We start from the raw sequence: 12546 nt of genomic DNA on the forward strand, positions 1-12546 counted from the left end.
TTAAAAACAATTTCAATTGTAATAGCTTTGGTTTGCTGCCATAGATTAACACCTGGTCCAACTGAGTCCAGCTGAGTATGTTACCTATTTGCAGTGTAATTAAAGTTAATTGATTACCCCCCTCCCCAATAATAATCAATTAAACTGATGATTTTGGCCCACCAGCATTAAGACCCAACACTATATTAAGCTTGTGTCTGAATTTGTTTAAATACTGCCCAATTTACTGCATGACAGCAAGTTGATGCAAAAATGATGCAAAATAATAGTTGGGAAATTACCCCCTCCATTCCTTGAATTTCTCAAAAACATGCACTTTACTGACTTATATAAAGGATCCCAAAATGACTTGTCCATTCCGATAAACTCCGACCATAACAATGCCTAGGGGCTAGTGGAACGGCCACAAACTCCACCAGGACCTGGAAATGACAGGACCCAGAGTAGTGTAGCTATTTCCGGTGGCTTTGTTTGGGACAAGAGCCTCTGCCCACCGTAACAAAGGCCACTGACATGGAGGGGACAAGATCGAGGCTTGGGACTCGCTATTCTAGGCGTTGCCATGCCCTTGGCCTTACAGGGACCTGGCATCAGTTTGGAGGCTGGTATGCCGGGTACAATGAGGCGAACCCGCCACCCGAAGAGCGCAACCGAGTTTCGGGGGGTGCAGGCCAGGGAAGCACACAAAGTAAGTTATTTTTTTAATGTTAATTAATATAATTATTGGCCCCCTTACAAAGTGGACCTGGCAGCCCCCTTCTGCATAGCAGCAGGTACTAGACATTCCATCCTGTGGGGGCAGGTAGGCACCTGGGATGCGTCACTAGTGGCAATATTTAAATGCAGTGACTTCCCACTGACCCTGTAGACTCCAGCAAGGTCAGTGTTCCAGATTAATGGTGGACACATCCCCACACAACTTCAGGGCCATATGAATTAGGAATTACACAGAATTACAGAGAATCTACAGTACAGAAATAGGCCATTCAGCCCAACTGGCTTTTGCCATGGTTATACTCCACAAGAGCCTCCTCTTGCTCTAATGACCTTTTCCCACCCTGCTCCTGCATCCCTCTATTCCTTTCTCTCTCATGTATGTATCATGCCTCCCCTTAAATGTATTAGTACTATCTGCTTCAACCACTCCATGTAGCAATGAGTTCCACATTCTCATCACTCTCTGTGTAAAGAAATTCCTCCCAAATCCTTGGCTATCTTATATTTATACCCCCTTTTGTTCTGGACTCACCCACAAGTGGAAACAGTTTGTTCACATCCGCTCGATCAAACGCCTTCATAATTTTAAAGACCTCCATCAGGTCTCCTCTTAGTCTTCCCTTTTCCAAAGCCTGCTCAATCTTTCCTGATAGTTGCATCCTTTCAGATCCTTGTAAATCTTTTCTGCACTTTCTCCCGAGCTTCAAAATCCTTTTTATAACATGGAGACCAGAACTACGCACAGTACTCCAAGTATGATCTAACCAAGGTTCTATATATATTTAACATTACCTCCCTGCTTTTGTATTCTATTGCTCTGGAAATGAACCCCAGTACATTGTTTGGACTCTTTATGATAATTATCCTTACCAACTTGTGTTGCTCCTTTTGCTGCTTTATTTATCTGTCTTCCCAGATCTCTTTTCTCTTCTACCCCACTTATGTTTCTTATTTTCCAAGGAATAAGTGGCCTCCTTATTCCTTCTGCTGAAATGAACCACCTCACACTTTGCTATAATGAATTCCATTTGTCATTCATCCGCCCATTCTTAGAAGCCTGCGACTACCAGAATTGTAGAAGGTGAACTAGATGGACCATGGTCTTTTTTTTGTCTAGCAATGCCTATGTTTTTTGTGTTTTGGTGCAGTCCTCCACATTATTAGCTTAAACCCCCCAATTTGGTATCAGCTATAAATTTTGACGTCATACCTCCAATTTCTGAGTTCAATCATTTATGTATATGGTAAACTAACAGTGGTCCCAGCACGGATCCCTGTCGGACACCACTTCCCACTTTCTGCCATTCCGAGAAACTTCCCTTAGCTCCTACCCTCTTTGTTTTGTAGCCATCTTTCAACTCATTTTGTTACCTTACCTTTGACTCCATATACTCCGATCTTTGTCATGAGTCTCTTATGTGGCACCTTATTAAAGGCCATCTAAAACTCCACGTATATCACATCCACTGCATTGCCCTTGTCTACTCTTTCTAATATTTCTTCAAAGAATTCAATGACATTGGTTAAACATGACCTTCCTTTTAGAAATCCATGCGGACTATTTTTTAAAATTATAGTCACCACCTCTAAATCCCATCCCATTTTGTTATCTGATTACATTTTTATATATAGATACTAGTATGTTTGCTATCTCCCACATTTTTTTGATTATCTGTAGGTGCAACCCATCTGGGCCTGGGGTTGTGTCCTCCTCAAGTTTGGTAGTTTGTCTAGTATCTCCTTCCTTTCTATATTAACCGCTGTGATGTATCTCTTGACTTCTTCTACTGTTGTCATTTCCTCTTTGGTAGCCTTTTCAGAGACAAAGTATCCATTCAGCATTCCTGCCATTTCAGTATCATCTCCCATGACTTTCTTTGTTCATCTCTTAGTGGCCATACCCCTATCTTAACTCTCTTTTGTTACTTATGTGCCTATAGAATACTTTACTATTTCTTTTTTTATTTGTTGATATTTTCATTTCATATTTTCTCTCCTTCCTTGTCTTTTTAACCTCTTTCCTATGCTCATCTTATTCCCTTGTGTCATCCTCTCCTTTATTCTTTATGTACGTTGTGTATGCCTTTTGCTTTAAATTCAATTTTATCCTCACCTTTTTATTTATCCATGGCATCATATTCTTGGCAAGTTTTTTCTTATTGTTTAGTGAAATATATTTCTCCTTAATGTTACTGATCTCCCCTTTAAATATTGCTCACTGCTGCTCTCTTGAGCACATAATCTAACACTTCAGTGCAGTATTGAGGGAATCTTACACTGTTGAAGGTGGCGTCTTTCGGATGAGATGTTAAATCGAGGCCCTGCCTGCTCTCTCGGTGGACGTGAAAGATCCCATGGCATTATTTCGAAGAAGAGCAGAGGAGTTCTCCCCCTGTCCCGGCCAATATTTATTTCTCAACCAACATCACTAAACAGATTACCTGGTCATTTATTTCATTGTTGTTTAAGGTACTTTGCTGTGCGCAAATTGGCTGCTGTGTTTCCAACATTACAACAGTGTCTACACTTCAAGAGCACTTCATTGGCTGTAAAGCGCTTTGGGACATCCTGAAGTTGTGAAAGGCACATTATAATTAGAAGTTTCTTCTTTTGTCAAAATTTTTCTCCAGTTTACCTCCCTTTGCTCCATCTTCATTCCCTCAAAGTTCACTTTTCTTCAATCTATTATTTAAGTCTTTGTACTATCTTTATTTCTCTCAATTATTATCTTAAACCTTATTATATTGTGATCACTGCTCCTTAGATGTTCTCTAAAACTTGCATCTCTTAGCTGCTCCGGTTCATTTCCCATTACTAGTTCTAGCAGTACTTCATCTCTTGTTGGGCTTCTTACATATTGGGTCAGAAAGGAGCCTAGTACACACTGTAAACACTCAATCTCCTTCTCCCCTTTCATTCCCTTTCCCTACCAGTTTATTTTGGGGTAGTTGAAACCCCCATGATTATGATGTATTATTTACTCATTTCATATATTTGCCTATATACTTCTCCATCCATTTCCTTTCCACTATTTGGTGATCTGTAGTATACCCCTAATAGTGTGACAGAGCTGTTCCTATCCTTTGCCTTAATCATATGGATTTTGTTTGTATCTTTTTATTAGTTATGTCCTTTCCTGTTACTGCCATTATGTTGTTTCTGATTGGCACAGCTACCCCACCACCACTTCTTCCTTTCCTATCATTTCTAAATACATTATAACCTGCAAAATTTAACTGCCAATCCTGTCCCGTCTGCAACCAGGGTACTTACTAGACTTAACTTTCTGTGGCAAGTTTAATGGATGATTAATGTGCAAATGCAGCAACTTCATGAAAATCACAGGAGATTCAAGGGCAAGATGCCGTTTTCGCAAAGCTAACAGTGGAGTGGCGCAAATTGTCCAGCAACTTGTGGCGATTCACAATTCACGGGGTATCTCTTCCTCGCCACACGCTGCTGGTCGATTTGCACATTAATAAAGGTGTGCGTCGTTCACACACCGTTATTCTGTCCGCTAAGTCTAGCCCAGTATTAGAGACAACACATTTGCTTTACCCATCAGGTCCATCAATATCGTCCATGACCCAAATCTGTATTTCAGATACACTCTTTTTTCTCAAATTCGGAAGCTCATGTTTAGCAAAAAACCTGCAAAGGGGAAAACATAACACAAAAATAGTTCTCGGTATATTTTGTGTATCTTGATCTATTTTGTTTTTACCTGGTGTTATCTGCATCAGCACCACACACGGAGACGCAAAACATTGTATATGGATCGGGGGGTGGGGGGTGCGGGAGTGGGTTGCTTCAGTTTGCTCAACATCCAAATGTAATATCTGTCTTATCAAAGAAAAGCACTTTTTATTGGCTGTAACCACTTTACAAATGCTATTGTAGGAATAGAAAGAATCTCTGGTGCTGTTAAAGTGGTAATTGACATTTTGCAGAAATTTGGAAACTTTCTACAGTTTTGCGGACCCTCTGATCTGAAGGAGGCCAGATGCAAGGATTACCACCAACTTCTTCACCCTCCATGTGGGTGAACATCCAGTGTGCCTGGCAGAAATTAGGTGGAACAGTGAAAGATTGTTTCCACTGGTGGGTGAATGGGGAACAAGGAGATTGAGACCATGGATTCTCACTGGAAGAACAAAGGGGACAGGGAGAGGAAGGTTCTTGAACTGAAGGCTATTAGACCGTGGGATACTTCACCACAAGTGGCTATTGAGATAGAGACTAAAACATCACTTAAAAGGGAATGGGTTAAATATTGAATACATTCTTTGAATACATTCAAGGCTGAGTTAGACAAATTTTTGATCAGCAAGGGAGTCAAAGGATATGGGAAAAGGGCAGGAAAGTGGAGTTGAGGTAAAAATCAGATCAGCCATGATCTCATTAAATGGCGGAGCAGGCTCGAGGGGCCGAATGGCCTACTCCTAATCCTATTTCTAATGGTCTCTTATGGTCTCATTTGAAAAGGAGAAATATAAAAGGAACTGGGTTTACGGGCAAGAGCGCCAGCTCCGGCACAGGAACTGGGGGGCGGATAGCCTCCTCCTGAGCTGTAATTTCTATCATTTTATTAAAATTCTCCTTATTGAGTCAGAGCTCAAGGAGTGGTTTAGAAATGTTGGTGCTGAGCTGAGTTTGGGATGATGTGTCCTGTGAGAAATGCTCCGAACACCAAGCCTGGTGCTCGTGTGTGATCTCTTGGTTTCTTTCAGGTTGATCTGTGCCGGTCGGTTTTGATGTGTGAAGTCTAAGTACAGATTAGCTCTGACTGAGGTTCCCAATTCAGAGTTCACACAGAACCTGAGTCCAAACCAGAGTCGAAGGAGATAGGGAGAGTGATGGGGCCTATTAAAAGTGGCATCAACTGGAGAGTCTGACCGCACCTTGTGCAGTGCAGGAGGATTCTGCCTATTGTTTCAGGGTGAATATCAGTGGGATATACGCTTACTACTATAGACAGGTAGGATATCGGGGTATTACACCTATAACTACCATTTATATATAAACTATCAGTGAGTTATTGTATTACTGTTGGTTAGGAGGGGAATCTGAATATTATCACTATTACTATTAGTTATCAGTGCAATTTCAGTGAGTTACCATTAGTTACCGGCAGAATCAAAGTTCCTCCCATCTCTGTGAATCTCTTCCCCAACTTTTGTTCCCCCTTTTCCCCACCCTTGGTTTCCCTTTTTTGCCTTCTCATGGGTGGCCTCCTGGTTCTTGGAACTTCTCACACAACAGCGGCTGAAGCGAAACCACGAGCAAAAATACTCAAGTACAGGGGACCCAACCTTTAGGAGGTAAATACAATAACATTTGTAGATGTCATTCGATCAGATGTCATGTGATCAGAATGTCATGTGTTCAGAGCATCACGTTATCAAACCTCCGGGAATGTTTCCAACCAGAGTTGGCAACGTTCTGAGGACTGAGGGTTGGGGGGACTGGGGCTTGGGGGGGGGGGGGGGGGGTAGTTGGGGCTCAGGATGGAGTGAAGGGGACTGGAGAATGGGGGGGAGGGGGAGGTTGGAGCAGCATTTCCGGCAGAGGTGTGAGCAGCGATTACACAGTGAGTGGGAGCTCACCCATCGGACCTGCCGGGATTTCAGAGCAGTACTTTGCTGGCCTGTGGGATGACAACACAGGTCGATCTGGCAATGCAGTTAAAGAACCTCATTACCTGCTTTCTGGACAAGGCCCCAGATTCAAGCAGCATTTGATCCCTCTGGATTGACTGCTGTTTGATTTCTGCTTAGAGGGACCAACGTACAACCCAGGAGGGCATTATATGCCTGCTTCTTAGCTGTAACAGGGACTTAACTGGTGAGATTTCTAGGTGAGTTTACAAATCCCCCTGACACATATCCAAAACCGACCTCAGTGTGTAGGAACTGCTCATGATCACCTCCATCAGAAATGATCAGTGCAGCAATTAATGCATGAAAACCCAAAGAGATGAGTTCTGCCCTAATTTTGGGCCCCTCGGGTCCTGGGATGCCCGACCTCTGCCCAAAAAGGAACAGAAGTTCTATGCTGATACATTTAACATGTTCAATGGACAATTCAAAATAACATAAATTTCCATGGTATATTTATGAAAGACTTATAACACCCTTTCTCTTACCCATTTATTGGAAAAGCTCCATCAGAAACAGAGCCATTCAGCATCACTCTCACTATTCCCACTGCCTCCTTTGCATACTGAAAAGAAATAGCAAATTCTAATTGTATTTAGTGAAGTGTAAATAAGTACATTTTCAGAACCTGTACTAGTAGTTATTATTCAATGTTTCACCGTTTATAATTAGATTAAATTATGATGTGGAGATGCCGGTGATGGACTGGGGTTGACAATTGTAAACAATTTTACAACACCAAGTTATAGTCCAGCAATTTTATTTTAAATTCACAAGCTTTCGGAGGCTTCCTCCTTCGTCAGGTGAACGATGTGAAAATGAAATCCTCGAAATGAAAGCGATTTCATTTCGAGGATTTCATTTTCACATCGTTCACCTGACGAAGGAGGAAGCCTCCGAAAGCTTGTGAATTTAAAATAAAATTGCTGGACTATAACTTGGTGTTGTAAAATTGTTTACAATAGATTAAATTAGGAATGAGGCTGGTAATAATCATCTCTACAGAACATCCCTTCATCTTTGTCATTTAACAAACTGCACAATAATGAGTTACAAGACCATTTTATGGTAGAAATATTGAAATTTCAAATCTATTTTAGATTAAACCTCCCCAAAAATTGTTTGTTTTCCATTTATAAAGGCAATGGGGGTGATATTGGATATGGCCGGGGACACAGAACAGGCACAATCGCTTTTGTTGACCGTTATATGACACGCCAGATAGTCAATTCTATTGGAGTCAATGAACTTACAAGGAAGCGGGGTATGTAGGAGGCGACCAATGTGACACCACCTGTTTTGTGTCCCTGTCCAATTTCACCCCCAATGACTCTTCACTAATCTTTTTAAATTTCAGTGTCACACAACTTCGGTTAATTTGTTTCCAGCTTTCTCTCCCTTCCCTCTCCAATATGAGAACATGTTAGTTATTGTTTCAGAACAATTTGCCAGGCAAGATAGTAAAGGGAAAACTATTTAGGGGTCATCAAAATGAGACTGGATGCTTATAATGAACGAGTCACGGTACCAAAGAGATATCTTCAATATATCAAATGATCTTTTCTCATCCATGACTTTTCTTATGAAATTATTGAAAACCAATGACCTCTGACACTGAACCAATCACGTCACAGTTTGGATTATCTGCCAGTTGAGAAGACCCATCTCATCCAACGTTTAAAATATAATAACTGACAGAAAAAGAAATCGGCTGCTGCAAATGTTAATTTTTGTGACAAACTATGAAGGCAAGTAACAATTTTATGTACAAAATTACTATAATTCAAAACAAAGCAATAATCTGAAAGCTACTAGGTGATACACCTTTAATTTGACTTTGAAAATGTAGTGTTTAGTTAAATGCATCATCCGTCAACATAGCAACAATCCTTTTCAGCCCTCGTCTGAAATTTCGCAACCTAACCCCCAGTTCCACCTCCGTTCCTGGCTGCTCCCTTTAGCTGAACTCAACAGTGTACAATCTTGCCTCAGAGCTAAACTTGAAGTCTCATATCTGGTCATTGCTAAGGCTGTATATTTCTACCTTTACAATATTGCCTTTCTTCATCCCTATATCATGCCCACCACCTTCATCCATGCATTTGTGACCTCCAGGCTAATTTTCTCTAATACTTTCCTTGCTGGCCTCCCAAGCTGCACCCTACCCAAATTCCAACTCATCCAGAACTCTGTGACCGCAAACCATCCCACTCTAAATTCTGCTCAGCTATCACCCTGCCCTCACCAACCTGCATGTCCATTCTGCTAATCTTTCAATGTTTTCCTGAAGTCTTTGACAGTGCTCCTCACTGTTTGCCAAACTTTTGACTTTTTTGCATTGTCAGCAAATTTCGAGATTGTGTTCCCCATTCCCGAGGCCTAATGACCAATGGTCTGCCACCATGGCAGAGGAGAAGAAACCACATTTGTAGGCCAAAGTCAAAAGTGCTTGGTGAAGGTGAGCAAGGCCCTGGAGGAATTTATAGACAGGGATAAGAATTTTGAAATTAATCCACTGGGTACTGGGAAGCCAGTGAAGGTTGGTGAGGGCAGGGGTGATAGGTGAGCATAAAGTCGTTGGTGCTGAGCAGAGCTGATGCCGGGCCTACTCCACTCAGTTTTTAAAGGTGTTTGGTGCCTTATCAACATATTCAAGGGCACTAATGCATGTTTTGGGTGGCTGCCAGGGAGGCTTGAATATTGCCCGACCCAATATGGGGTTAGATGACATTGTGCCCAAAAATTGGGAATGTAAAAACAGGTGCAACGGAGACCAATTTCACCCCATACTTTCCTGAAAGTGTGAGTGCTGAGGGGTAAAGCCATGGAAACACCACCAGCACTTTGGATTTTATAATTGGGGCAGAGTATGAGAAATTTATACAAAACATTGGTTAGGCCACTGTGTGCAGTTTTGGGTGCTCCATTACAGAAAGGACATTAAAGTCATAGAGCGGAGATTCAGCAAGATATTTTCCCTCCATTTGTTTTTCTTTGTTTTCTCTCTTTCCCCTCCATTCCTGTGTCATTTTTGCAGTTCTTTTCCTTTCCGTTTCCTCAATTCCACAAACCTGAGATAATGGGCAGCATTTTAGCACCCGCTATCGGGTGCGTTCCTGGCGGGGGGGCCCTGAAAATGGTGAAATCCCGGAGCGGGACCGGAGCCCGCCTCGAACCCGCGCATTTCCGGGTTCCCCGCTGATGCGCCGGCGTGCGCACGCAGCCCCCGCTGGTGGGAATCCCGCAGGCAATTAAAGCCAGCGGGATGCCAATTGAAAGTATTTATTTAGGTATTTCAGGTCATTAACTGACCTGATTAAGAGATTATATGAGGAGGGGTGGGATTTTAGAGCAAACTGGGACTGTTTCCCACACTGGGGGAAACACTCCCAGTTCAAATGGACCTGTTGCAGCCATCAGCCTTGTGGCAGCTGCAAAGGTCCATTTGACAGGTGGGGGGGGGTGGGGAGACCCTCACTCATTGCAGGAGGCCACTCTGTCACTTGGGACAAAGTTTGGCCTCCACCACCCTCCTCCTGACAATCAAAGTCACCAACTTGCACACTTACCCCGGGGTCCAGAGACATGTACCTACCTTGCGGACCCCCTCAGATGTACATCTTGCAGATGGGGGCCGCCGTAGCTGCAGTCATGACCTCCTCGGAGGGTGAACAGCATCACCAGCCTCGCCATCCATGCCATCCACCTCTGACACATGGAGCTCCACAACAGAGTGCTGTGACACATCCACCTGTACAGCAGGAGGGAGGGCTACCGCAGAGAGAGATGCGTCGCAGAGGGCACTACCCTCGCCACGGTCCACAGACCGAGGCTCAGCTTCCTGGACCTCTCTGAGCAGCAGTGCATACGGAGGCTCAGAGTCACTCGATGTGTAGTCGTGGACATCTGCAGCCTCATTCATGCCAAGCGGCTCCCGGCTGGCCCGAGCACCATCTTCTTACCTGTCGCTGTCAGTCACCACTGCCCTCAACAACTTCTCCTCCGCATCCTTCCAGGGTGCAACCGGGGACATCGCCAACGTCTCTCAGCCGTCTGCACAAAAGAGCCCTGCAAATACACCTACACCCACTCTGCAGTGACACAATGGGTGGCATCAGTTGTGGGTCTTCATAGTGATCCTCAGGAAAGGGCATTATTGCACAGACCAGACAAGATTCGCAAAGACATGGCAGTAGTGGTGCCAATATAATATGTGATGTGAGTTGGTCAGAAATTCAATATAAGTAACAACCATGACAAACCCTCAAACACCCTTGTGCATCCCCTTCATGCTCACGACACGTTTGCCTTACGCTGCCTACTGCACATATGTGATGCATGCCCTGTGGCTGCAGCACAGGTGGTGGCAGGTTGAGTGAGGCTGGCCGTGAAAAAGATGTATGAGATAGAGCCATGAGATTGTATGAGGATTGGGTTGAGTGGTAGTGGTGGGATGAGTACTGGCGAGGTGAGTAGGTGCAGGTACAATGCGGATAAGGTTTGAGTGGGTATGAGGGGTGATGTGACAGAGTAGTGTTGGCAGTGCAGAAGGAGATGTGGGGTGGGGGCGGTGATGTCGCAGACGGAGTGTAGGGGAAAGACTACGTGAGCTCACTTTGGCTGACCTACTGAGGTCATTGGAGCGCCTCCTGCACTGTATGCAGGTGGGCGATATGTTGGTGGTGCTGGTGACCTCCTCTGCCACCTCGAGCCAGGCCATCCTGGTGGCAGAGGCAGGCCGCTTCCTCCCGCCCGCCGGGAGGAAGATCTCTGTCCTCCCCCTTCTCCTCACCCCATGTATTGATACCTGGAGTGAGGCATCATTAAACTGGGAGCAGCCTTCCCTTGGGCTGCTCCATGCTGTGATTTTTTTCTGTTTGTTGCAGCATCAGTCAGTGGAGGACTGCCCCTTTAAATAGAGCTCCTCCAGCTGACAGATCTTACTGCGCATGCGCAGCCCGCCCGACGCGCAGATCAGCAGTGGGGAACCCGGAGGAGCAGGTAAGTGGATCCAATTAGTGGATTGTATGCTACAATCGCGCGGGGAGCTGACTAATTACACCGGGCGCGTTACCCACGCGCCCGATCGCCCCCCCGCCGAGAACCCGCAGCCCTGCTAACATCGGGCCCAATGAGTAAGATGCTGGCTGCTGAGATTCTTGGGAGAAAAGACACAAGGTCACATGATTTATCAGAAAATCTCAGAATTTCATCACTGGCATCGACCTCTGAAATCCAGCGTGAAGCCTGCTCGGTTTAACTTTGGCAGCCTAAGTAAAATAGATGGAGCATCTTGCACAGAACCAGATTCAAAGAAGGACAAACATGAAAATCAAATATATGCATTCCTATATAATGATTATATTACAACTTGAATATAGGAACAGTTGATAAAATGCATGTTTTCAATCACTTTCTGTGACTTACTCCTGAGAAGAAGTATTTTTATAATGTGACTATAATGGAAGGGCTGAATAAAAATTTGATTGAAGCATTTAGACGGTAAGGATTTGTGTGCCTATATGGATGTAATATGTGAGAAATAGAATTTATCATGCCTTTTCTTTTGAAGGAGACGAGGAAAATATTTTTGCACAATTTGAGTAAGGCATTTTTTCTAAAAACAACTTACAAACTCGGATGCTATTTTCCAAAAGGAATTCACTGGGTTATTTTCACATTCAGTTGTTGTGGGACAGGATTGATAATTGATGCCTGAAAACAGTAAGAATACTATCAATAAAAGGTCAGAATATCCTAATGGTGACATTGATGTCATATCTAAAATCGACACATCAACTATAAATGCATGCTAGTTTGGCGGGAGACAACTTTACTTCAGACTAAGAATAGGAGATGCTGTTGCAGTTATGTGGCTCCTGCACAAATACAGAACAGTAGCATCACCTTAATCCCTTGCTTATCCTATTATGCTGTGTTATCTGGTATCCTGTGTTGCCTGGTTCTTGCCTGAATTTCCCTGCACTAAACTAGCCCAAGTATGAGCTCTTTCAGTCCTGTTATCCTGTGTAGCCATGTTAGGATGGCTAGAGATGGGCAATAAATGATTTGCCGATTATAGCAGCCTACTTCCTGACTCAGGCGGCGGCTCCGACCCTGACCACATAGTCGGCGGGAACGGGGCAGTAAGATATACCTCACAATTATCAGG

The 12546-nt window shown here is 43.8% G+C and overlaps 1 protein-coding gene across 1 annotated transcript in view; it reads right to left on the reverse strand.

Annotated features, from left to right (window-relative positions):
- The window catches only part of LOC137338672 (ADP-ribosyl cyclase/cyclic ADP-ribose hydrolase 2-like), a 48100-nt gene that overhangs the window by 18359 nt on the left and 17195 nt on the right, over positions 1–12546 (reverse strand). Inside the window, exons 4-6 of the mRNA XM_068001839.1 lie at positions 12007–12089; positions 6863–6939; positions 4276–4368 (exon numbers count right to left, since the gene is read on the reverse strand). Coding sequence (XP_067857940.1) covers positions 4276–4368; positions 6863–6939; positions 12007–12089 — 253 coding nt within the window. The remainder of the gene's footprint in view (positions 1–4275; positions 4369–6862; positions 6940–12006; positions 12090–12546) is intronic.

Source organism: Heptranchias perlo, chromosome 1, assembly GCF_035084215.1.
Source record: "Heptranchias perlo isolate sHepPer1 chromosome 1, sHepPer1.hap1, whole genome shotgun sequence".
Lineage (NCBI taxonomy): Eukaryota > Metazoa > Chordata > Chondrichthyes > Hexanchiformes > Hexanchidae > Heptranchias > Heptranchias perlo.